The 23,602-nt window shown below is 35.9% G+C and overlaps 1 protein-coding gene across 2 annotated transcripts in view; it reads right to left on the minus strand.

The window, feature by feature from the left end:
- The window catches only part of LOC131060971 (protein PSK SIMULATOR 1), a 141,019-nt gene that overhangs the window by 67,491 nt on the left and 49,926 nt on the right, over window positions 1-23,602 (minus strand). The window contains exons 6-8 of one of the 2 annotated variants that reach the window (XM_057994462.2): window positions 16,346-16,443; window positions 13,813-13,882; window positions 297-412 (exon numbers count right to left, since the gene is read on the minus strand). In XM_057994462.2, coding sequence (XP_057850445.2) covers window positions 297-412; window positions 13,813-13,882; window positions 16,346-16,443 — 284 coding nt within the window. Of the gene's footprint in view, window positions 1-296; window positions 416-13,812; window positions 13,883-16,345; window positions 16,444-23,602 lie in introns of both variants that reach the window. The other variant, XM_057994461.2, reaches the window with a different exon arrangement.

The following is a 23,602-nucleotide window of genomic DNA, read 5'->3' on the forward strand; positions in this document are numbered from 1 at the left end:
ATTTCTGAGGAGAATTTTTCAGTGTCCAACTACTTCTACACCAGTCCAGGAGCATTAAACTTGTGCACGTTCATAAAATAAGCACTCTCATCATGCAAAACAAAACTTAACTTGCTGAAAGACCACTCAAAAAATATCAAAGTGCTATGCAAATGTATAGGCATGAAAAGTTGTATACAAGAAGTGCATACAGGTTCATTGCAAAGAACAAGAGCTTAAAATCAAGGCAAGAAAAGCAGCTTAAATGGCACTTACTGGAAAAGAGACCTGAAAGGAAAATTATTACTCGCACTTACCATTCTATCAATCTGGTTGATGATATTTGCATAGTGTAAAGAAAGCCCAGCTTTTCCTAGCCTCTGTTGACTTACAATCGAGCCAGTTTTTCTCACAGGGTACTCAATTCCAATAGCTTCTTCATAAATACAAATAAATAAGTTAGAGAAACCAAATACATGCCAGATTCAACTACATAGTCTACTCCTAAAAGAAGAATACAGCATGGAGTTGATATTCATAATTAGAACAAAAATTTACTGTCAAAAAAACTGTAACTGCAATCCTTGGAAACATTTGCAAAAGAAACGAATAAGAAATAAGATGTTTTATTAGTCATAAAATACAGGACTTAGCATATACACAATAGACTCCACTGAATCTTCTCAGATGTATCTTCTTTACAGCAACTATATGAAACCACTAGAAGAAGATAACATCAAGTGACAATTTTCTTGCAACATTTGAACCCATCATAACCAAACCACTGGTCACATCACAATTTCGAAAATTGTGCCAGTTTCCTTTTATGATAGTCATCTTCAAAGAAAATATGGTGGAGCAATTGAACCTTAAGAGATGTAACAGACCTCATTCAGCTGGCTCCCTATTTGCTAGAGAATTGAAAGCAATTACTTTGAGACCTAGCATGTGTTTCTAGGGTACGTTATCAGGAAAATTGGGTTTAAGTCTTTAAGACAACCTATAAATAAGATCCAAGCCCTCTCCATAGAATGCAACTTAGTTGAGAGAGTTTAGTGGGAGACAATATTTACTTAAAGAGTCAGAAAAGGTATTTAATACTTTTACGATGCCCATTGCTGATCTTACAAATAAAAATCAATTACAATGGACCAATCAGATACAAGCTCCATGCCAATAAATTAAGATGGTAATGAGTCTGATGACAACTACTAATATCCTTAGTATTGCCATAGACTTTTATAGAAAAGTAAAAAGAGTGATGCCATCATGTGTAAGCATAAGGGATTACCCATTACAAAATTGATGGCCACTTGCCCTTAAAAGTGGAAACTGATTGATAAGGATAACCATCCAGCTATGGAAAGGAAATGTTGCTCTTATGCATGCTCTAAATAAATTTCAAGCAACACTTGTTTGGATAACAGAACTTCATTGTCAAAAGTCAAAAATCTTATTTCTTAGCACACAAAAACTTGAATGGCCAAAAAACAAATCCATAATGAGAATGACAAACAGTTATATTGATGAATAGCTACCTTGTAGGGATAAATCCCAGCAACAAAAAGATAACTCTCTACCACCTATTCAACTATCCTATTCTATACTCATATATATTCAATATGTGATATTTACACATTTTACTGTATATACCTATTTCAAAGATAACTCTAGGTTTTTACTTTGAGATTCAATACAAGAACATAAATGCAGTTGCAGATACACCCAATACTGAGGGAGTCTCAGCTTTTGTGAAAATACTGTAGGAGTATCCATTTGTACAGACGTAAATACCATGGGAGTGTCAGCTTGTGCGAAAATTCTTCTCGCACTAATTTTTTGAAGTTAGAACACATGTGAAAGCTGAAAGTGAGATTGAGAGTGTACCTGTCTTTCTGGAAAATATAGACTTGTGGGTTACATATGAGCATCTATTTCTATAAACTCTCCCCCCTTTAAAGTAGGACCAGTGGGGATGACACCTTCGTCATCTTCTACTGGGATATGATCCTGCTTATTGTTGCTGGTGCTTCTTTTCTTATACACTTTCCTGGAGGCTCTCTTATAGGTTTGCAAAGGCTTGCAAGTTATTGCAGATTCTGAGTTTTTCAACTATGATGCAATCAAACAACTATGTTAGGAAAATTTGACTTAGGAGGAATTGACATAGATGTAAACCAAAGGATAGGGGCAAAAGAAAGAGTATAAAGTGTCTAATGAGTGGAGATGCATCTAGTAAATTGCAAATTTAAATTGGGAAAGTCTTACCAATTGGACATGGATTGTTGCCAACCTAAAGACCATGGACTGAAAATACCACTAACAAAAGTTGGGTAAACAAAATCCTCTAGATATTGTTTTTTAGTGCAAGAGAATTTGAACTTTAGCTAGCACAAATTGTATCCAACTATTATCCATAAATTAGATGTTCATTCATATAATACATCAACAAAGAAATAAAAGTTACATAGAGGACTTCACAAGATTATTTGGTGCACATTCACATGGATTGCCAATTAGCAAACCCAATGATATCCTCCATGTTAAATAGGCACAAAAGGATTGTTTAGTCAAACAAATATGTTGGGCAAATTTGACTTACAAGGAATTAACCTAGATGCGGTCCAAAGGACATAGGGGTGTCAAAAGAGAGTATATAGTGCCTGATGAGTAAAGATGAATCTTGGATGTATTAGATGACACCTAGTAGGTGCTACTAGGGCCTTGCACATTCTTGTATGGATGATTGACTATATGCTGGGATTAAGGAAGTGCTGGATTTATAATTGTGCAAAACTTTTGATGGAAAGAATCTGTCATATAAGAATTTTTATATGATACATGTAGTTGGTTTCTTCCTAGCTGCAATATATTCACAATAAACAATGGAGGGATAATGCATCCCAAATGACACTTATGATCCTAGTTGGCTATCATGTGATGTCCCAGCCTAAATGCAGCAGAGGTGTGGATTCCCGTTGGGCGTGTACCCAGGGCTGGGACCCACCCACGATCGTGCAGCCACATGTCCATGAGGGGGCTGGCCTGCGTTGGCACTCTGGTGGGACGGAAAACCCCACTCTTAATGCCACTGGGCACCATTCACCACTAGTCCAGGCTTTTGGCATAGTGGTGGCCTTGCCTGGTGGTGAATGGCACCCAGTGGCATTAAAGAGTGGGGTTTTCCGTCCCACCAGAGTGCCAGCATTGGCCAGACCCCTCGTGGACACATGGCTGCCTGATCGTGGGTGGGTCCCAGCCCTGGGTACACGCCCAGTGGGAATCCGCAACTCCGTTGCATTTAGGCTGGGACATCACAGCCCACCACGCTCCGCGAGGCTCGACATCAAGACCTGGGCTCTGATACCAAGAAAGGCCACCACTACGCCAAAAGCCTAGACTAATGGTAGATGGCGCCCAGTGGCGTTAAGAGGGGTTTTTCGTCCCACCAGAGTGCCAACGCAAGCCAGGCCCCTCGTGGACACATGGTTGCCCGACATGGGTGGTTCCCGGCCCTAGGTACACACCGAGTGGGAATCCACACCTCCGCAACATTTAGGCTGGGACATCACACATCAAAGTTTTGGTTGAGGCACCTTGGTATTGCATTGGCCGAAAACAAGAAGGTTTACAAAGTAGTTTAAAAAATGGAAGCATGTGGTCAAACTAGCAAACATCTGAAGGGGGAGAGGAACTTGATAGTAGGGACAAGGATGATAGAGAGAATAGTTGAACTACTCACGACCCGGCTCGACTCCCCAAGCCCCCGAGATAAAAACTCTGTGAAAACTTGGAAAAACTCGGCGAAAAACTCGGCAACGTAAAAACATGCTTAAGTTTAATAAAAAATGCATTTTTTTTGCAAAATTTAATGAGAAGATGCATCCAATGAGTCAATAAATGATAACACAAAAGAAACAAGCTGATTCTAGATATATTTAAATGCAAAGTGTCTACAAAATCTCATCCTCATGAGAAATGCTGATGGCTGGAAGCAAAATAGTAAATAGTTTTTGTAAAACCAAAAGTAAATACAACTTCCTCTTCCCAGCTCTAACTAAAACTAGTTTCAAACTTTCATCATATTTGAAATTTCATCATTCATACTCATAGTTTCAAACTTTCAACTCTAAAATGTATAATACCAGGATTTCTTCAATGCTAATTATGTTGTTATATGGAGCCTAATCAGACTCGAAGGTTAAATTTTCCCTACTTCCATCAGCACAGTTTCCCCCTATATTTTTTGACGGGGGTTTGGGGGCAGCGCCCCAAGTTGGGGTCAAGGGGCATCGCCGAAGGATCCTGAAATTTGACTAAGTCTGGAAAATTGAAGAATCCTCCAAAAACTAGATTTTGCATTATAACTCTTGGAGGTCCGAAACCACTCTCAAACATCCTGACAGTATATATGGAATATAACTTAAAGTATAAGAATTCTTTCTTATACTTAAATTTTATATTCCATATATGAATCCAGACAGAGAGACCAAAATTTTTCACATGTTTGGGCCTCTTTTTTTAGTCTAGCCGAGTTTTTAAAAGAAACTCGCCGAGTTTTTCAAAAAACTCGGTGATTACTCAACGAGTTTTTTGCAAAAACTCGGCGAGTTTTTGCTGCGAGTTAAACTCAAAAAAACTTGCAGAGCTCAAAAACTCGGCGAGTTTTTGAAACTCAATAATTAGAGAGCACATGGATGTAGAAATTGTTATTCTTCACTTGACCCTAAATCTATAGTCGGGGCTCCCTTGGCTACAAGGGATGATGAGCAACAAATCAAAGACTAGTTGAGCCAATTCATTTGGAATTAGAGGTGCCTATTAGTCTATAACAAATATTTGAACTAATGGAGGAGCATTTGGCAATAGAGGAGATTGCCACTAGCATGGACCAAGATATTGTATATCACATTAGTTCACAAATTGGTGATGGAATTTCCTTGACTCATCCACATCTTAATCCTACTAATCTATATGGGATTTTATCTCATTTCTTACACATCATGGAACCCATGCTTCAGGCCTTAGATGGCACTTTCAAGGTTGTGAGTCACTTGGATGTTGCGAGCAAACCATCCAAAATCTAACAAATTATGGATGGGTCCTAAAACCTAAAGAGATTTGTGCAAGGTCATCATTTGTAATTCACCAAGACTTATTTTAGCCAAGGATGGCTAGGGCAAGATATTGTAGAGACGCATGAGCAATGGCTACCTCCTATACACCCCATTACTTCCCTAATACAAAGGACATATCATTTCCAAGCCATTGTTGAGCACACTTTTCACTACTACTATCTCCTACTGCAGCCCTCTGTGGCTAAGCAATGTTAATCACAGGAGGAAAATGTTAGATAAATTTGTCATTGATATCAAAAAGCAATGTAGAAAGAGAACCAGAGATGCAGATGAGTGTTAGACTGATTTATCATTGATCAGATTTGTTGTTGATGTCCAATTCAGATACAGAAGATAAGATGCAGAAGTTAGCAGAAATTATGTAATGTGAAAGATTAATAACTATTTTGGCCATACCAATGGTTCCAGTGTGAGAGTGTCTCATGTATGTAGGCAAAGCCTGGCTTTCTGCAAGACGATAGTCTATTCTGCATTCTGGAAGTCAATAGTCTATTCTGTAAACACCAGTTGGCTGTGTGAGGTCCTTTTATGGTCTTTTTCAGCTATCAATGCTTAAATTATCTACCTTTATGAGTGCGGAAGTAAGACTTAATACAGATTGAATTCTCAGTGATTGAATTCCTTGTTTCAGACTTTTTGAAGACTGTTCTTCCTTCACAGGAACCATCACATTTGATCAGTGATATTGTTATTTCTCCAACCGTCTCATTTCTCCAGGACATGGCAGGCAGAAGAAATTAGTAAAGACAGAGATTTGGATTATTGGGTCTGAATTAAATATTAACCAGTGGCATTTAATTCTCTAGCGATTACACAGTATTCCTTGCCTCCTGAGAATTGATGCTATCAACTTCCGATATCGGGAAAAGACTCTGTATTTCAAATTAGTTTCATTTTTACTGGTTGGAATAATATAAGGTGGTAGCGTCAACTTATTATGTGCACAGAAAATTGAAAAAGCACTTATCAGAATTTAATTTTGTTAGCAATTGGTTTCCTATAAACCAACCTTGCTGATTAATTGTTTTGTTTGATCAATTGTAATGTCCCCATCCAACCCAAAGGCTAGCTCTTTGAAGCCATTCAAATTCGAGAAGTCTCCAATTTGAAAATAAGGTTCGAAATTGGAATGATACACCTTAAACAGAACAGTCACATACATCCAACGAAGAATGCAAGTTCACCATAAAAACAATAATCATGATAGCAGTACACAATCAGAGGATTCATCATTATCGATGATATAAAAAGATTGACTATGAAAAGATAATAGCATTAAGATTACAAACAATTATGACATATCGACCAACCAAGGCAAGTATCAACTCAGCAATGACAAACATTGAATGATGTTGAACATCGACATTAAGAGTTAATTGGACATGATTAATTAAGAGATATCGAGTTGAGACAGATTTGTATATGATTTGGAAGTGACAATATCATTAACTGAGGCAACTAGAGATACGAGATGTTAATCCAGAAATACAAACTGCTCAAGATTAATATTGTTATCAAACAGATCCCTCACGTAATAGTGTAGTAATCAAACAAGCTACAGTAGTCCCATAAAGTCGAATATAAAAGATTAATATCTATTTGAAAGATTCATTATACGTGCTGTGAATATTTGAGGATGCCACTATCAAACCACATATTGTCCATAGGCATCGTGGAGGATGGTTTCTCTATGGTGTTATCTGATTTAAGACTAAGGGGTATCGTATTACAGAAAGGAGCCGATCCCTCTTTGAGGAACTTCACAGGAATAGTTTCCTTCTACGTCACAACTACCGTATGGTCAGCAAGATACAAACAAAGCCTGACATATTCTTACTGCATCGATAGGAATAATTGATCAAGTTTAGAGATGGTGTGATGATGGCAATCACGTGGAGGTTGATGGCTCAACAGAATTAATAATCACCAACTACTACATAAGTGATTACTCATGCTTATCGTGGATAACAACCAGTATTAAGAGATTATTAATAATCGATTTAAGAGGAATAATGACATGTAGAATAACATAACCACAAGTCTATGTACCCATAAATATTAAATGATCCCGACTAGCAATGCAACAAGAGGTTTGATCATATGCAGCAAGTAATACGATTGGAATAGTCAATATCAATTTGAGGATGGCCTAGTATTAAGATAAGTTAACTAATCAGGCAGTAACCAATAAGATGCGGTTAGGATAAACAACCCAACCAATAATCCTTGTTTATGAAATGAAACGAGCAAAGGGATATGTCTTTTCATTCCATAAACGGTGTCATATGCCCAATGAAATCATATATAGGCAATCCAGTTCATTTCCAAAAAGGCATCAATTGAGTTTATTCTTGTTTTCTTCATCCATTATTGGATTTTCTCTTTGAGAGCAGTTTTGCCTTTGGCACTAAATTGGTTGCAAGGATATAATTGCAGGTCAGAGACGGCACCAGTGATTGCAAGTATAGAAAGTGTATATTAGAAACAGCATCAATCTTTAGTTGCAAGCATACAAGTAAAGATCTGAAACAGCAACCCATCGCTTAAACAGATATATTCATAATTGCATACTTATATTATTATATCAGACACAGCAAATTGTATTACTGCAAGCAATACCATATTGATTGCATATACACATTGTCTATATCAGGAATAGCATCATTGTACATAATTATCAGAAGCAGCAAACCTCTATCATTATAAGTGAAAGGAAATCACACTTCATAGTATATTCCATTTCAATATATTAGAAACTGCTATTAGACCTATTGATATATATACAAATCTATATCAAATTGTGAATATATATCATTGATTGAATCAGAAATAACAAGGTCAGATTGTTCATATTCTCCATTACTCAGTTTAAGTGCAAGAATTAGATAGAGTAAGTGCGAGAAGTTCAATTAATTGTCCCAATATCGCTAATTAACTTAAAAGAGGACACTACATCGATGAGTGTTTTGGTTATAACTGTTCTGATAGTTGGAAGTAGTTGCAACTATCTTTCTAATCATCCACCTATCTTTCTAATCATCCACCTGATTGAACACAGTATTTAGAAGAATAGAGGACCGATGAAATCTGTGTGTGAGTGGGAATCAATTAAGAGAAGGCTGAGAAATGTGATAGCAAAGATATATCATGTACAAACATAGGATATTTTGATGAGATTGTATGAATTTGTATGAAGAGAGTATGTGGAGGTTGATTGTGCTCAAATTATAGAATTTTCTTGCAGAAGTATTAAGTAAAAACATCAGATCTTGTGAGAGTAGTTTTTCTGATGTGAAAGAAATGAAGTCAGTTGCAATTTGTAGAACAAAATTTGTAACATCCCTATGGTTGGTACCTCTAGGATGCTGAGTTGTTGCTCAGATTAAGAAATTGGTGCTTCTATAAGAGTTGGTGCTCTCAAACAAGGAGTTTGGTGTTTCCCTAAGGTTGGTGCCCTTAAGCATTGTAAACATTATTTCTTTGTGAGGCTGGATTAGGACAGTAGATCCTAGCAGCATTTCTCACCGTAGTTTTTCATCCATTTTGGGTTTTAAACGTATTTCATGTGTTGTGGCTTCTATGTGTGATTGCTCTCTTGTCAATTCTGTTTCATATACTTGTCAGTTTATCAGATTATTTTAAAATTGATAAGGATCTGAAATATAGTTCTATTGATTCACCCCTCCCTCCCCCCCTCTCTTAGTAGAAGATATGTGTTCTACAGAAAAGAATAATATTCTTTTGGATTTTGAAGCCTTGAAGCATGGGATTCTGGATCAACAAGCTTTCTTTCAAGTGCAACTACACCACTAACCCTAACTTACCTAGATGCAAGCAAAGCAAGCCATCAAGTCTCATGAAAATTTGGTGATCCTTGAGGATATTGTACAAAGAAAACACAAAGTTCAAGAGGCTACTAAATGAACTAAAGAAAACATATAGGGCCATCTAGTTCACCACCTCTCAGACCTATGAATTGTTGTTGAGTTTTTTCTTTTGATGTTGGACGAGACTCATACCTTGTCACATCTCCTTTCCAAGCGTAAGTCATAAGGAGAGCATTAACCTCTTATTTGATTTGCAATATGCTAATGGGGTGGTGCAAGGGAACTAATTTAACAATTTCACTTGAGTTGTCCAAAAAGTCACTTTATGACTTATTCATAGAAAGACAACTTATATTTGTTTATTACAGGGGTTGCTTAGAAAAAAAGCAGGACAAAAACTGTCACTAGGAATGGAGTCCAATAGTATTATTCATTCAATAGACTTTCTCGACATTTTTCAAAAAAATTAAGTTCGAGGGAAAAAGAAAATACTATGATTTTTTCTCAAAAACCTATATAAGGAGTAAAGGAATAGAGAGGGTTACCAATCCATATTACCCAATTCATTTCTCTCGAGATTAAATACTGTTCATGTTTTTGTCCCAAGGACGAAAATCCTTTGGCAAAGAATGGATTCGAGGACGACAAACCTCATATTCATTCGAATAATTCCATCCAAGTTAAATTAGTTTAGAACAGTTGCCGAATTTCTCCAATTAGTTATTGTGGTTTTGTGGGACTTTTAAAACATATTTTTAATTTGGTATGGTTTCCAGAATTTGTGTGTGGAGTTTCCAAATTTTGGTGGGGGAAGATATCAATATAAGCTAAAAATGTTTCTTGAGTATTTATATATATTTGAGATTTAAGTGTAAATATTTAATATTCTTTTAGGCCATTCCCTTGGCTGGCCTTACTTCATATTGTTGTTCATCATCATAGAGGAGCTGAAACTCTATCAATACTTGGCTGCACCTATTTATGGGGTTAAAGGATGCCATACCACTCAAATAGGGTGCAATTCATATGGTGATTCAACTTTATTGTGAGGTGATGTTTATATGATTCAATAGAGTTGTACCAGAATATATACACTTTATAATTATTAAATGTGTGTTTACATCAGGGGTTTTTCATAGTATTTCTGCTGATGATTACATGTTGATATCACTATTGCAAGTTAAGAATTTTCTGAAACTATATTTCTTGGCTAGATCATTTGCAACTTGATTATTGTGCCACATCTGTAATGTCCCCTACTAGGATTGGGACCGTTTTAACCATAAGTAATCCATCTCAACATACTTATGACTTAAACTACATTAATTAGGAGATAAACCATCTTACATGAATCCAATCAGTGATTAAATAATCTTCTTCCTGATATTGAATTGATAATTTAATCTGATATAGTAATTATAATCATTATGTTATTCTCTATAATTATATTATTATTATTGAATTCTGCATAAGAACATTATCGTGCCTCTTATATCAAGCATTCATACTAAGTACATTCCTATGCATACCACCAAGAACAAGGATGTTACTGCCTGTAACTTAATATTGGTTATGATCTGACCTGATTCGTGGTAGTCCCAAATAGAATGATTACTTCAAAACAGAAATTATATTGGTATGAAGTTAATACGGTGAAATAGATATTACCTGCAGTGCGTTATGATGCTGCTTCCTTGTTTAATACTCACAAGAACATGTCCAATGGCTGTCTGGTATAGGCCGATTCAATGGGAATTGCTGATGAGATAGCTCCATACTTAAGAATTTGCTTCCTTCTATTCAGATCGTACTTAATGCTTCTTTATTTTCTGTCCGTTGATCCTCCTATTATGTTCCGATTTCCTGGTACCTGAGAATGAGGTCAATTCCCCAATATATATCTTGCAAAAAGAATGGTTGCATCCTTTGAATCTTCAAGAGACATGTCTTTCCCTACAAATTGGCTTTATTAATCAATTACTGCCATTTGTTCTAACTACTGTCCTTCATGATTAATTATTTTATTCGAGTTGCTGGCTTTGAAACTTATTAATTTCCTCCTTAGGTGCTGCCTTCCCTATGGACTACAGTTTCTGTTTAAGCGCTGCCTAAAGACATTAATCACTCGGAATTAAATATCTGATTGTATCAACTATTTGGAATGATGAGAATATTATCACATTCCTCCTTCAGCAACACTGTAATGATTTTCTAAAGATACTGATGTCCATGTTAATGTGAGTGTCTTCTCCCAATAAATATGATTGTCGTGATTCATAATGTTCGGTTTTAGATTAATTGATACTACTAAAATTATATCCTGATACTAATCGGTGCACTTATAATTGAGAGCCTTCAATGCTTTGTATTTATTCAGGATGTCTCCATCTTCTACAGCTAAGGCAATTTCATTTGATAACATTTTTTTACATTACCGTAGTCTTATGTTCTGATAGTTAACTTAGAAACTCCGATAGTATTTGAGACGTCAACCCCTTGATCGCTGAAGACACGAATACCTGTTGCTGATGATAGATAATATTGGATTTTAAGGTGATCGCAACAATTCATATATTGGTCGCTACTCTTTACAATCGTTGTTTCCTTAAAAACACTTAATATACGAATTTCTGCTCATACATGGATGAAATCGACAGTCATATTGAGATTGAGATCACTCCCTTATGTCTTTGTCTCTGCCTTACCCCTGTTGGTGTTGGAAATAAGCCACACCCGAACCGACGATGGACTGGCCCAAGACGGGCCAGTAGCTCAGTGGTAGAGCACTCCAGCAGTGTATGGAAGGTCCTAGGTTCAAGTCCTAGCTGGTCCATGTCTTAACATGGTATCAGAGCCAGGTCCAGGCTAGGAGCCCCAAGCACACGAGAGGTGTGGCTTAAGGGGGGGTGTTGGTGTTGGAAATAAGCCACACCGGAACCGACGATGGACTGGTCCAAGAGGGGCCAGTAGCTCAGTGGTAGAGCACTCCAGCAGCGTATGGAAGGTCCTAGGTTCGAGTCCTAGCTGGTCCATGTCTCAACAATCCCCTTATGTCTTCATATCTTCTTTTGATCGATGTCTTGCAAGTCTTTATTCTTTGATGGATGAATACATATTGATTCTCATTTTGTCTGACCTTATTGGGATAAGAGGATCTCCTCAATCTTCTAATATTACTTTCTAACTCTTAAATACTTGGATTGGTCAAGGCTGCCAGTAATGAAAATTAATAAATATTAAATAATAATATTTAATAAATAAATAAATTTCAAATAATCGTTTGTTATTTGTTAATAATTATTATATTAATTAATAATAATAAATTATATTAATTAATAATAATAAATGTTTCATTATGCTATATATAATGATCAAGGAAGGGGCATGACAACATCCAATGCTTTACCTGGGTTTCAGAATTTTTTTTGGCTAGATCATTTGCAACTTGATTACTGTGCCACATCCAATGCTTTACCTAGGTTTCTTGGACATTATCCAAAACTGCTGCAGCATGGGAAATTAGAGTTTCCCATTGCAAATTTAAAACTAGGAACCTTGAATGAATTATTTCAGCCACTAAAGGATGATTTTGGAGTCTCTTTCAATATCAACTTGGATGTGGTGATATTCTTGGCCACAATGGCAAAGCATCACAAGTTTGGCTATATGATTGGTTTGATGTCATATGGTTTTCTGCTAACTTGGAATATGATCCCCATCGTGGATTCTTACAATATACCCCATACATACTTAAACATGATTAGAGGTAAAGGCTTCACTAATGTTTAATTTGTACAATCCATGTCAGAAAGGTCCTACATACTTTTTGGGGGAATTGTGATATGAGTCATTCTATAAGGAATGAGAAGGTTCCGATAATTTGCAATATGAAGATCGATCATACTAGAAGCCTGAAACCTCTCTCTTAGCTGTTCTATGTAAACGATGGTGATGATTTGTATATTGGGTACTACTGCCCTTGTAAATTGATCTGCATGGAGATGGGCTTGCACAAAGATTTGGCTATTTCTTTCTGTCGAAATTCCTCAAAAATGAGGATAACAATTAGTCTTATGCTTTTGATGATTGATATCATTTCCTCTTTTTGTATGTGCTAAGTTTGAAAAATCACCTGATTTGGTATATATATTCTGGTCTGGTAGTTTAGAGAGGAGGAGCTTATGTGTGTGCTATTACTTTCCATATTGGCTGAATATGGCAAAGAAGAGGGGTGTATCGATGGTACGAGATGGGAGAACGAAGCAGGAAAAAGGCAGTAGGTAATGCACTCTTAGGGGATTTTATGTTCTATGAGAATTACATATACTTCATACCCAATTCTCATTTTAAGGCTAAGGTCCTATCAGAAATAATCCTTTTCTCCTACTGGTTATAATGGCTTATTTGAGACCTGCTACAGCATAGGGGCTAGATCCTTTTGGAAGGGGTTAAAAGAGCGCTTACAAAAAAATGTTGCTTCAAATGAAACTTGTGAAATGGAACAAAATAAAGATTGTGAGAAGAACAAGACTGCTGCAGGCTTTCCCCATCTTGAATCAAAATGGAAATTTATTGTTATGGAAATTTTTTTGGATGGCCTCCCACCTCTAGATGATGCCAATCAAATTCACATAATTTTCAGAATACATATCAGCCAATTAACAAAAGCAAGTAGTGAAACAGAGTGTGATGAAAATATCTTCTTCAAGGAAAAAAATTGACATCAGACCAAAATGCTTCCTTTTTGTGCATAAGATTGAAAATTCACAAGTCATTTACAATTTCCATATCTCTTTGTAACTTATTTCTTAATTTGCTTGATTTAAATTTAAGTTCAAAAATTTTGTTAAATGCATATATATACATACCAGCATCACCAAAAGCCTCTTCAATTTCTTGATGTAGGAAATACACAATGTCTACAAGTTTCTCCATAACCTACAACACAAATAAAATGTCAGATATTCCTCCATAAAGTTCTTCAATTTCTTGATGTAGGAAATACACAATGTCTACAAGTTTTTCCATAACCTACAACACAAATAAAATGTCAGATATTCCTCCATAAAGTTCTTCTGGATTTTAAAACAGACAAATGGATTGATATTTATTAGAAATAGCTGTATGTGTAATTACACCATATTTTATGCTGAGTTTCACCATAATAATATGTAAACAATATTTGGAAAGTCAATAGTAACATTTTTGGGTGCAAGTGAAAAACCATGTGCAAAAAGAGAGTCAACACCATAAATCAAATTCCTCTATTTATGAAAAGATGTCCTTGTTCACAATCAGACAGGCTACTGTCTTAGCTCTCTTCTATCCTGATGATGGATGACAGAGCGTCATCCAAAACATTGATTTAAAAAAATTCTCACACAGTCTAATCCAGAAAGAACAGCATCAGCAATAAAACTATGGATTGTGGATATCATTAATGTATGATTATCATTTGCTTGCATATGCATTATGTCCTTATATTGTTAGAAGTCAGTCCCTTTGTAATTGTGCTGTTCATTAAATACAGGCTACAGCAATTTCTGCCATTCTAAATGCATGTGCAAAAATGTTGCTGCTAACTTTTCAGTGTCAATTTGTTGCTCTGCCACTGTCCATCCTATACTTGTCGATGCATATCTAAAATGCAAAAGGCAAAAAGAATACTTCAACGCTGAGAAACTAAGCTGTCTATAAAGAATAGTACACATGCATTTTTCTCACATTTGTTTACAATAGGTTTTCTTTGGGTAATCATTGATTCATTAAACAATTTCCCATATGAAACATTATTCTTATAATGTTTGTGTTAAAACAGCAAAAAATCCCATCCATCCAAGAGGAATAACCAACTTCCAAGAAAAGATTAGAAACTAGACTCTCCTGAAATTGGAGCACAAAAGGAACTAAGAGATGCATTAAAGAGGAATACTCGATTTCCAAATAACAGGACAAAAAAGACTCCTGAAATTCAAGTGAGAGGGCAGAGAGAAACTGAAATTAAATTTTAAACAATATTCAGCTGAGAGAGAGAAAGAGAGTGAGTAAAATATGCATGCAGGGTAGCTAAAATTAAATTGAAGAATATATTTACCAACTAAAAAACAGCAATCATCTAGGTGGGAGGAAGAGAGAGGAGAGAGAGAGAAAGAGAACAACATATGCATGTAGAGTAACTAAAATTAAATAGAAGAATATATCTACCAACTAAAAAAGAGCAAAGTTCCATGGAAACGGATACGGATACAAATACGGATACGGTATGGGATACTGATACGGCCATTTTTTAAGACCCCCAATATGGATACAGCTGGATACGTCATTCATAAAAATACATACACATATATTTAACACAATTTTCTAAGTTATTTGAGATCTTCATTACTTCAAAAGCAATATGGTCACATAATTGCTACATAAATAATGATAAGTTGATTTAACATTTTACAATATGCAAAAATAGTAGAGTTGCATTGGAAGATAACCCAAAAAATGAGTCACTAAAATAGAAAAACATTTCATTTGTCTTTCTCATTTGGTGTAGATTTTTTTATACCAATTTCTTTTTTTAAAATAATGCATGAATGAAGTTTTTTAAAATTAAATTTAGGAAGATTTACGTCAAATTTTAAAACAATCAAATCACATGGTATCTAGCATGATTGGAAATCAAGGTTTTTTGTGCACGTGCGGGTACAGTATTTGATTTGTATCCGGGCTGTATTGGATACGTATCCGTTTCACATACAGGAACGGATACAAGGATACGTGTGCCCAGGGAGGGACAAAAGAGTTTCCGGCTACTCTGAAAAAGAGCAATCATCTAGGCAGAGGAAGAGAGAGAGAGAGAGAGAGAGAGAGAGAGAGAGAGAGAGAGAGAGAGCAATATATGCATGCAGAGAAACTGAAATTTAATTAAAATATATGTTTACCATCTTAAAAACAGCAATTGTCTAAGCAGTGTGCATGTGTGCAACACACACACACAGAGGAACAATATATGCATGTAGAGAAACTGAGGTTAAATAAAAAAATGTATCTACCACCTAAAAAACAGCACTAATCTATGCAAAAGTGTTAAGTAAAATTGCACAAGAAGAAATAAACATTGCCATATAGAAACAAGAAAGAAAATTATGATAGGGAACTTCTTGCGGATGGTGAAACAGAGAATGTATGCATACATTGCTAAATGGAAGATAACCACATTTTACTGGAAACTCTTGCCACACTCAAACCAAGACTAGTTATTCTTCTAAAATTATCATTCAAAAACTTTTGATAGAGGAAAAGAGTTACAGCCCTGACAGTTAGTTAAACAACACAAGGATTTTGTTCGTCTGAACTTGGTTTGGACAGCCGGTTGGCCAATATTGATATGAGTGAGATAGGGATGATAACCTCTTCCAGAAATTTTGACCACAATGATTTTTTCTTCAAATTCTTCACGTGTTTTTTTTGGCTTTTTAACTCACTCCTTAAAATTCCGAGGCCTTCTCCTGCAGATCCAAGAAAACTGTGTCAGGTTCATTACCATTGGATATACTCCTCCGTGACAAAAAGGGAAATATCATGGGCGTAAACAAATAATAAACATATGCTGGAAAATCGTAATTCTATTTCAAAGGAGGAACAACTTCAACCAGGACATCTTACAAATAAAATATAAGTGTTTTGTCAGGCAATCATGCAATAAGTACGTTCAAGACACAAGAAAATATGTAACTCTAAGTACATTAATTAGTGCTTTGAGCACATAATTTAAAAAGAATAGTTGATGCTAAGCTTATGCCACAAAAAATGCTTGTTATTGTATATTTGTGAAATTTAATAAATGTTGGTGAATGCCAAGCTTATGCCACAAAACTCATTCTTCAGCAGAAGTCCTTGTGTAACTATGATTGAGGGTTTGTAATTTCATGAATTAAATTGACAAAAGATCGTTCTTGGTCAACCTCAGTGTTGGCAAAATCCACTTTTCCAAATTGCAGCTTTGTATGAACTTATGCTATTTATTCATAAAACCATGAGATGTTCACTTGTCAAGTTCTTCATCACTGATGTAGAATTTCTAGTCTCCAATTCAGCCAATAATCAAACATTCATCTACTTTTTTCCTTGAAAACTTTGTTTACAGTTAAATATTGATCTTTGCTTCAGCCATTCAGAAGTTAGAATATTCACTTATGTTTGAAATTATTCTCCTTCAAATCTGAAAATCTTGTTGTAAGGCTTGACTATTAAATGTTTGGCACTTGCATATGGGTCAAAAAAATAGTCAAAGAGGAATTTACATTTAATTATAAACTAACATTAATAAAATTGTATAATGTGCATAATTATAAATTTGTTCATAGCTTTAAATTTTAGACTTGGTTAAATCTTAGGGAGCTTCCCCTTATAATTTGAATTGTGCTTCTACCATATGTGCTATTCCATTTTGTGTTGTCTAGCAAAACATAAATAAAAAATCTAATGCAAGCTAGTAATTTCAATGAGAACAATAAGGCAAAGTTTAACTATGCAAGAGTTATGTAAATGGTCTGAACTCTGAAGGTCAAATGTATAAGTGCAATACTTGTGCCAGTGGTAGTGAAGATCAAGAGGGCATGGAGATAGGCTCGGAGGACAAGCATGAGGATATAGAGAATAGACATGTCATGTGGGCCATCATCCCATTTCAGGGCAATCCAAACAAAGAAATCATGGAAGAAGCCATGAAGGAATGTGGTATCAGGAAGGCTAAGAGGAAAAATAAGAAAGGAAAAAAGACCAAAACACAAGGGACCCCTAAGTTGGGGGCAGACCAAATATGTGAATTTAAGAAAAAGAGAGGAAGACCTAGCGTGTTAAAGATGTCCAATTTACATTCAATATGCAAGTTATATTCTATTATCTAATTCTATGATTGCCTTAATGTATATATCTGAATATCTTCTTATTTGTGGCAGGTGAGAGGAGCATTTTATATTTTCTATGTCCTATCTCACGAATGCCACTTGCTATAAGTATATGACAAACAAGGCACGGTCAAGCAATGCCTTGATCGGTCATGACCGATCAAGACATTACTTGATCGTGTCTTATTGTTAATACTAATAAACTGCATGTTACACAAATGTTAATCGGTGTGGAGTATAACCGATGATTATCGGTATTTACCAAGCGCTGCCACCCGATATTATATCGGTGGCTGTCAATGCTAACAGCCGATAGTTATCGGTGTGTTAGCCTTGACAACCGATAACTATCGGTGTAGACTAACACACCGATAACTATTGGTGACTAACATAATACTAACCGATAACTATGCATTCGATACATATACTATATGCACCCCGATATAATATGCAACCCGATCTAATGCAATCCGATAATAATATATTAATCGGAGTCATCATTATATTAGATCGATATTCATCTAGATATAAGATTCATTAAATAGATGAACATGAGGAAGATGCAAAGTATGGTTTAATCAATAGTTTGATCATATACAAATATATAATGACTATCAAGGATGATTCAATTGCTTGATGGTTTTATCATAGTTATCGATATGATAAATGATTGAATGAGAGACTTCATTTATCTCTCATTCAATCATTTATCTTACCGAAGCTATTATGCATTAACATAGATGCTCCTTGACTCTCTCACAAGCTAAAAAAGTCCCAATCAAAGCCCTCCCTAAATGCTACGATAGCTTGAGGGCACCAATGGACATGCCCCCTAATTCTCAATGGATCTTGCCTCCTGAAATGTCAGAGGACTTGAGTCCCCAAACAGGAAATATGTGGTGAAAAGGTTTGTGAGAATGTATAAAGACATTGATATGCTGTTTCAGAAAGGATTGAAGGCTGTAGACTTTGGTCTTGATATCAGCATCAAATGCATTTGGCAAGATGCCAGCTATTATACTACAAAACATAGTAAAGGTAAGGGTGGTGCAGCCATTCTGGTAAACAATAAATGGAGCAAGTTTATTTCCAAGTGGGGCTGTTCACCTTGCAATAGACTTGTGTGGATCACTTTGAATTACAAAAGGGTGGAATTCGGGCTGTGCTTTGTATATGCACCCAATGACCATAGAGAAAGAATTGAACTCTAGAAATGGGTGTATCAATTAGAAGAGATCCCTTGGATAATCGGAGGGGATTTCAATATGATCGAGGAGCCCTCAGATAAGAGTGGAGGTAACAAATTTGAGTGGAAAGGTGATGAAAAGTTTTTTTTTAATAGAATGAAGAGTAAGCTAAGACTCATAGATCCGATGGCTGGAAGGAGGAAAGAGTCTAGGGCTATTTGGTTCACATGGTGTAATTCTCAGCAGGGAACTAAAAGGATCTATTGCAGACTTGATAGGTTTTACTACAATATGAATTTTTTCATATCTATCAAACCTTCTAATGGCAATGATGTGAGAGTCATCCCATTCACACTATCTGACCATCATCCTATTTATGCAGTGATCTCCCATAACACTGCCACTAGAAGGCCTTGTAAAGGGAGTGGTACCTTGGCCTTGAATAGCAATTTAGTGTGTCAAAGTGAAATTAAACAAGCAGTATTTATCGTTAGGAAATTCAATAAGCAAATCAGTACACATGGAAGTGGCATTGGCAGGTGGAACATTTGTGTGTCAAGTTGGAGGACCCTCTTCCAAACTGTGGCTAGGAAGAGAGCCAAAGATTTCAGAAAAGTTGAATCTGAAGCACATCAACTGCTTGTGAAGGTTGAGGAAATCATCCAGTATGATCCATCAAGTATCTATGCTCAAGAATCCTTATGTCATGCTAAGGAGACTCTCAAGAGAATCCAAAATGTGAGAATCCAAGGAGCCAGAACTAGAGCCAAAATTAATTGGTTGGAGAATGGGGATAAAGGATCCAAATATTTTTTCCAAATCTTTAAGAATAAAGAGGCCAAAGAGAATATAGATAGAATCTGGGAAGATGGACAAACCTGCACAAACCAGTTAGATATTCTAAGAACCTTTGCCCAGTTCTATAAACAGCTATTTACTTCAGAAGACAATGACAAGGATAAATTGGAGGCAAGGGAGAACTATCCTTGGAGGAAATCAAGAAGGCCATATTGGCCTTGCACAATGAGAAAGCACCTGGGCCTGACAGGTCGACTGTTGATTTTTATAAAGAATGCTTAGATTAAATAGGAGATGATCTACTGCAAGTTTACAGTGAAGCCCTTGGCAAGGGATCTCTAGGAGAGAAATCAACAAAGGACTTATCAAACTTATTCCTAAGGATGGTGGCGGGTCTTTAATGGAGAATTGGATGCCCACAACACTTCTAAATGTGTCTTACAAAATACTCGCTAAAGCCCTAGCAAAAAGATTGGATAGTATTCTCCCCAAGATTATTAATCCCACCCAAACTAGGTTTGTAAAAGGCAGGTTCAATCTAGAAAACCTACCCACATGCTGGGAAGCCATGGACTAGGCAAAAGAATCTAAACAAGATGCTTCCTTGCTACCGTTAGACTTTGAGAAAGCCTATGATAGGATAGAATGGAGTTTTGTCAATATGATGATGGAGGCTCTTGGCCTTCCTAGGCGATTTTTCTTAATGGTCAACACTCTCATGAAAGATGCTAAGGCTTGTGTTGAAATTAATGGGTCTGTATCAAAAACTTTTGATCTATCTAGGTCAATAAGACAAGGATGCCCATTAGCACCTACCATCTTTGTTATTGCAGCAGATGCCATGTACTACCTATTAAGGGATCAAAACATCTCCCCTAAATTTAATGGTGTCTCCCTCCTGGATGGTCATCACCTCTCTAATATCCAGTTTGCAGATGATACAGCCATTCTGGTAGAACTCAAAGAAGATAATATAAAGGCTCTTATGTATAAGTTGGATTTGTTTTGTTTAGCCTCTAGTAGTAAGATCTCTCTTCCAAAATCAATAATGTTGGGGTGGGAAGATCATCCCCCTGTGTGGTTCAGTAAATACTCTCTTCTATGGGGAGACCCTAATTATCAGGTTAGATATTTAGGGATACCATTTGCAATTTGCCCGAACCTTAAAGCCATGTGGATCTAGATTAAGGAGAAAATTGATAAGAAATTGGGAAAGTGGAATAAGATATATCTAACCCTCGCCGGGAGAGTGCAGGTCTGTCAAAAGGTCTTGTATGACATCTACTATACATCAGCATGGCTCTTTAACAATTATCAGTTTTGTCACATCCAAAAACAAATCAGAAACTTTTTGTGGTCTGATGGAAAAGGCAGAAAAAAGGGGCATGCTGTGAAATGGAATAGGTGTGTAATGAGTAAAGAAACTTTTTGTGGTCTGATGGAAAAGGCAGAAAAAAGGGGCATGCTGTGAAATGGAATAGGTGTGTAATGAGTAAAGAAAAAGGGGGACTAGGTCTTAAAGACATAAGATGGCAAGGTATAGCTCTTGCTGCCAATTGGATCTTTAGAGCTTTAGAAGGTGATGAACCATGGAAGATTCTCATTAGACATAATATTGCTAGGTCTGTCCCTAAGAGGAGTTCCTTTTGGAAAGACCTATCATTAAATGATATTATTGCAGGGCAATTTGAGGAGATATGTGGTAAAAAATCAATGTGGTGGAGTTTAAAGCACAAGGGCAAGCCTTTGGTCCTGCTCCAAGGGTGCTCTGATAAAATCTGGGCCTCTAAAGGATCAAGGACTTTTCACGACATAATCAAAGATGGCCACCTATTAAGTTGGAATGACATCAGACTGCTGCATAATATTCCAGATTCTCATTTGAAAACCTATTTCACTTTGAGAGATGCTTGTACCTCCCTCTGTCTCGCCAAACCATGCTCTGTTTTCTACTCCAGGTTTGTCTCTTTCAAATGGCCTGATGGTTCTGTGCTGCCTAATACCAAGACTAAGTCTATTTATTCCTTACTTGCTGATAATGAGTGTCTTTTTCCATGCTAATTCCTGCTGGGGCCTGGATGCTAATGATGTTTCCTGGAATAAGATTTTCCACTCCCTTTGGTGCAGACCTGTGGAACCTAAGAAAAAATGCTCTTTTTGGCAATTTGTACTACATAGACTTCCTCTCAGAATGCCTAATGGGGAGCTCTCCATCTGCTCTTCTTGCAGGTTACCTGAAACTATTATGCATATTTTTCTCGATTGTCTCTTTGCCAAGGAAGTCTAGAATATCTTTAGTATTTGTATTGGGGGTAATATTTTTGTTCATGACATTGTGACTAGGTATATTCATGGACTTAAGAAAGAAGCTAATGTTTTTTGGTCTATCTTTTCTACTGAAATTCTTTGGATCATTTAGAAATTTTGGAATAACAATGTGTTCAGTGGCAGGGACAGGTTTCTTAGTGAGTCTCTAAGGAGACTCATCACTCATGATGTTGCCTTGCAAGTTACAGTGGTCATGAGGTTTGCAAGGAAGAAATTTGAGCAGCTACTATAAGATGGATCAGTTAGAGCTTTCAGTTGGGAGATCTCGCATGGGTTCTCTTGGACATGCAGCACCAATGAGAGAACACCCTTTGAAGTAGGCCTGCATAACTTTGTCAGTGAGCTCAAGAAGTAGAGGGATACTCAAATAAATCACCAGGGCCAGGAAGTTCCTATGGCAGTACCAATAGTGCATCCCTATGTTGACCCCATATTTTGGGGCAAGGAGCTATTCTAGACGGAGGGTCCTCAAGGCTGGACCACTTGGATTGAAACTATTGGGGACAGGGGCAATCCTGATAATGAGATATTACGATGACAGAACCTTCTTCTAATCAGCTATAGTACTGTACATGATGTGGTAGTTTATAGGTGCTGTAGTAAGTGTATATTTTTGAGCCCTGTTAGTACTTACCTGCATACTGATCTGATATGTGTAGATGCATACTGATATGTTATACTTAACTGTAGCCATAAACTAATACTATGCAGTATTTTGTATTGAGACTTCTTTATAATTAATATAAAAAAAAAAAAACTTAAAAAGTTAAAATTGAATGAAACTTATAAAAAATGTAAAAAGTGAATTCTAATTTTTTTTAAATTTAAAATTTGAAAAAATAAAAAAATATTTGTGTCAATTTTTTGTTTTCTATTTTAATGCTAATTATAAAATATGATCCAAACATCAATACTACAAATTATCATACAATTAAATTTAAAAATACTTTTATATTCATCAATCTTTTAATTGTAATTGCATAAATAAATAAATAAGATTGTTGTTAAACTTTTATATTGCATAAATAAATATGGAACTACTTGTGCTCATGATGGCTCTGCTCCTGCTTCTAGGTAAACTGGATCAACAACCGGAATAGGAAATTTATTGTTGTTAAACTTTTATATTGCATAAATAAATATATAGATAATAAATATAAAGAAAAAATGTTAATAATTTAAAAATTCCTAATAAAAGATACATGTTTGATTAGATTAATTGTTGTGAAGAGTTCTTTTTAGACTACAATATAAATTTTAAAAATAAACGAACTTTCACCAATCAATGACTTATTAAACTTTTAAGGAATTACTATTAATTAGCATACACATCTCAAATATATCTATGCATGCAAAATTTCACTCTTGAATTGTTTAATTAATATTGTTTATATTGTTATAATTTTGTGAAATATTATTTTTATTTACATTGTTCACTTTTGAAA

The sequence above is a fragment of the Cryptomeria japonica genome, chromosome 9 (assembly GCF_030272615.1).
Source record: "Cryptomeria japonica chromosome 9, Sugi_1.0, whole genome shotgun sequence".
Classification (NCBI taxonomy): domain Eukaryota; kingdom Viridiplantae; phylum Streptophyta; class Pinopsida; order Cupressales; family Cupressaceae; genus Cryptomeria; species Cryptomeria japonica.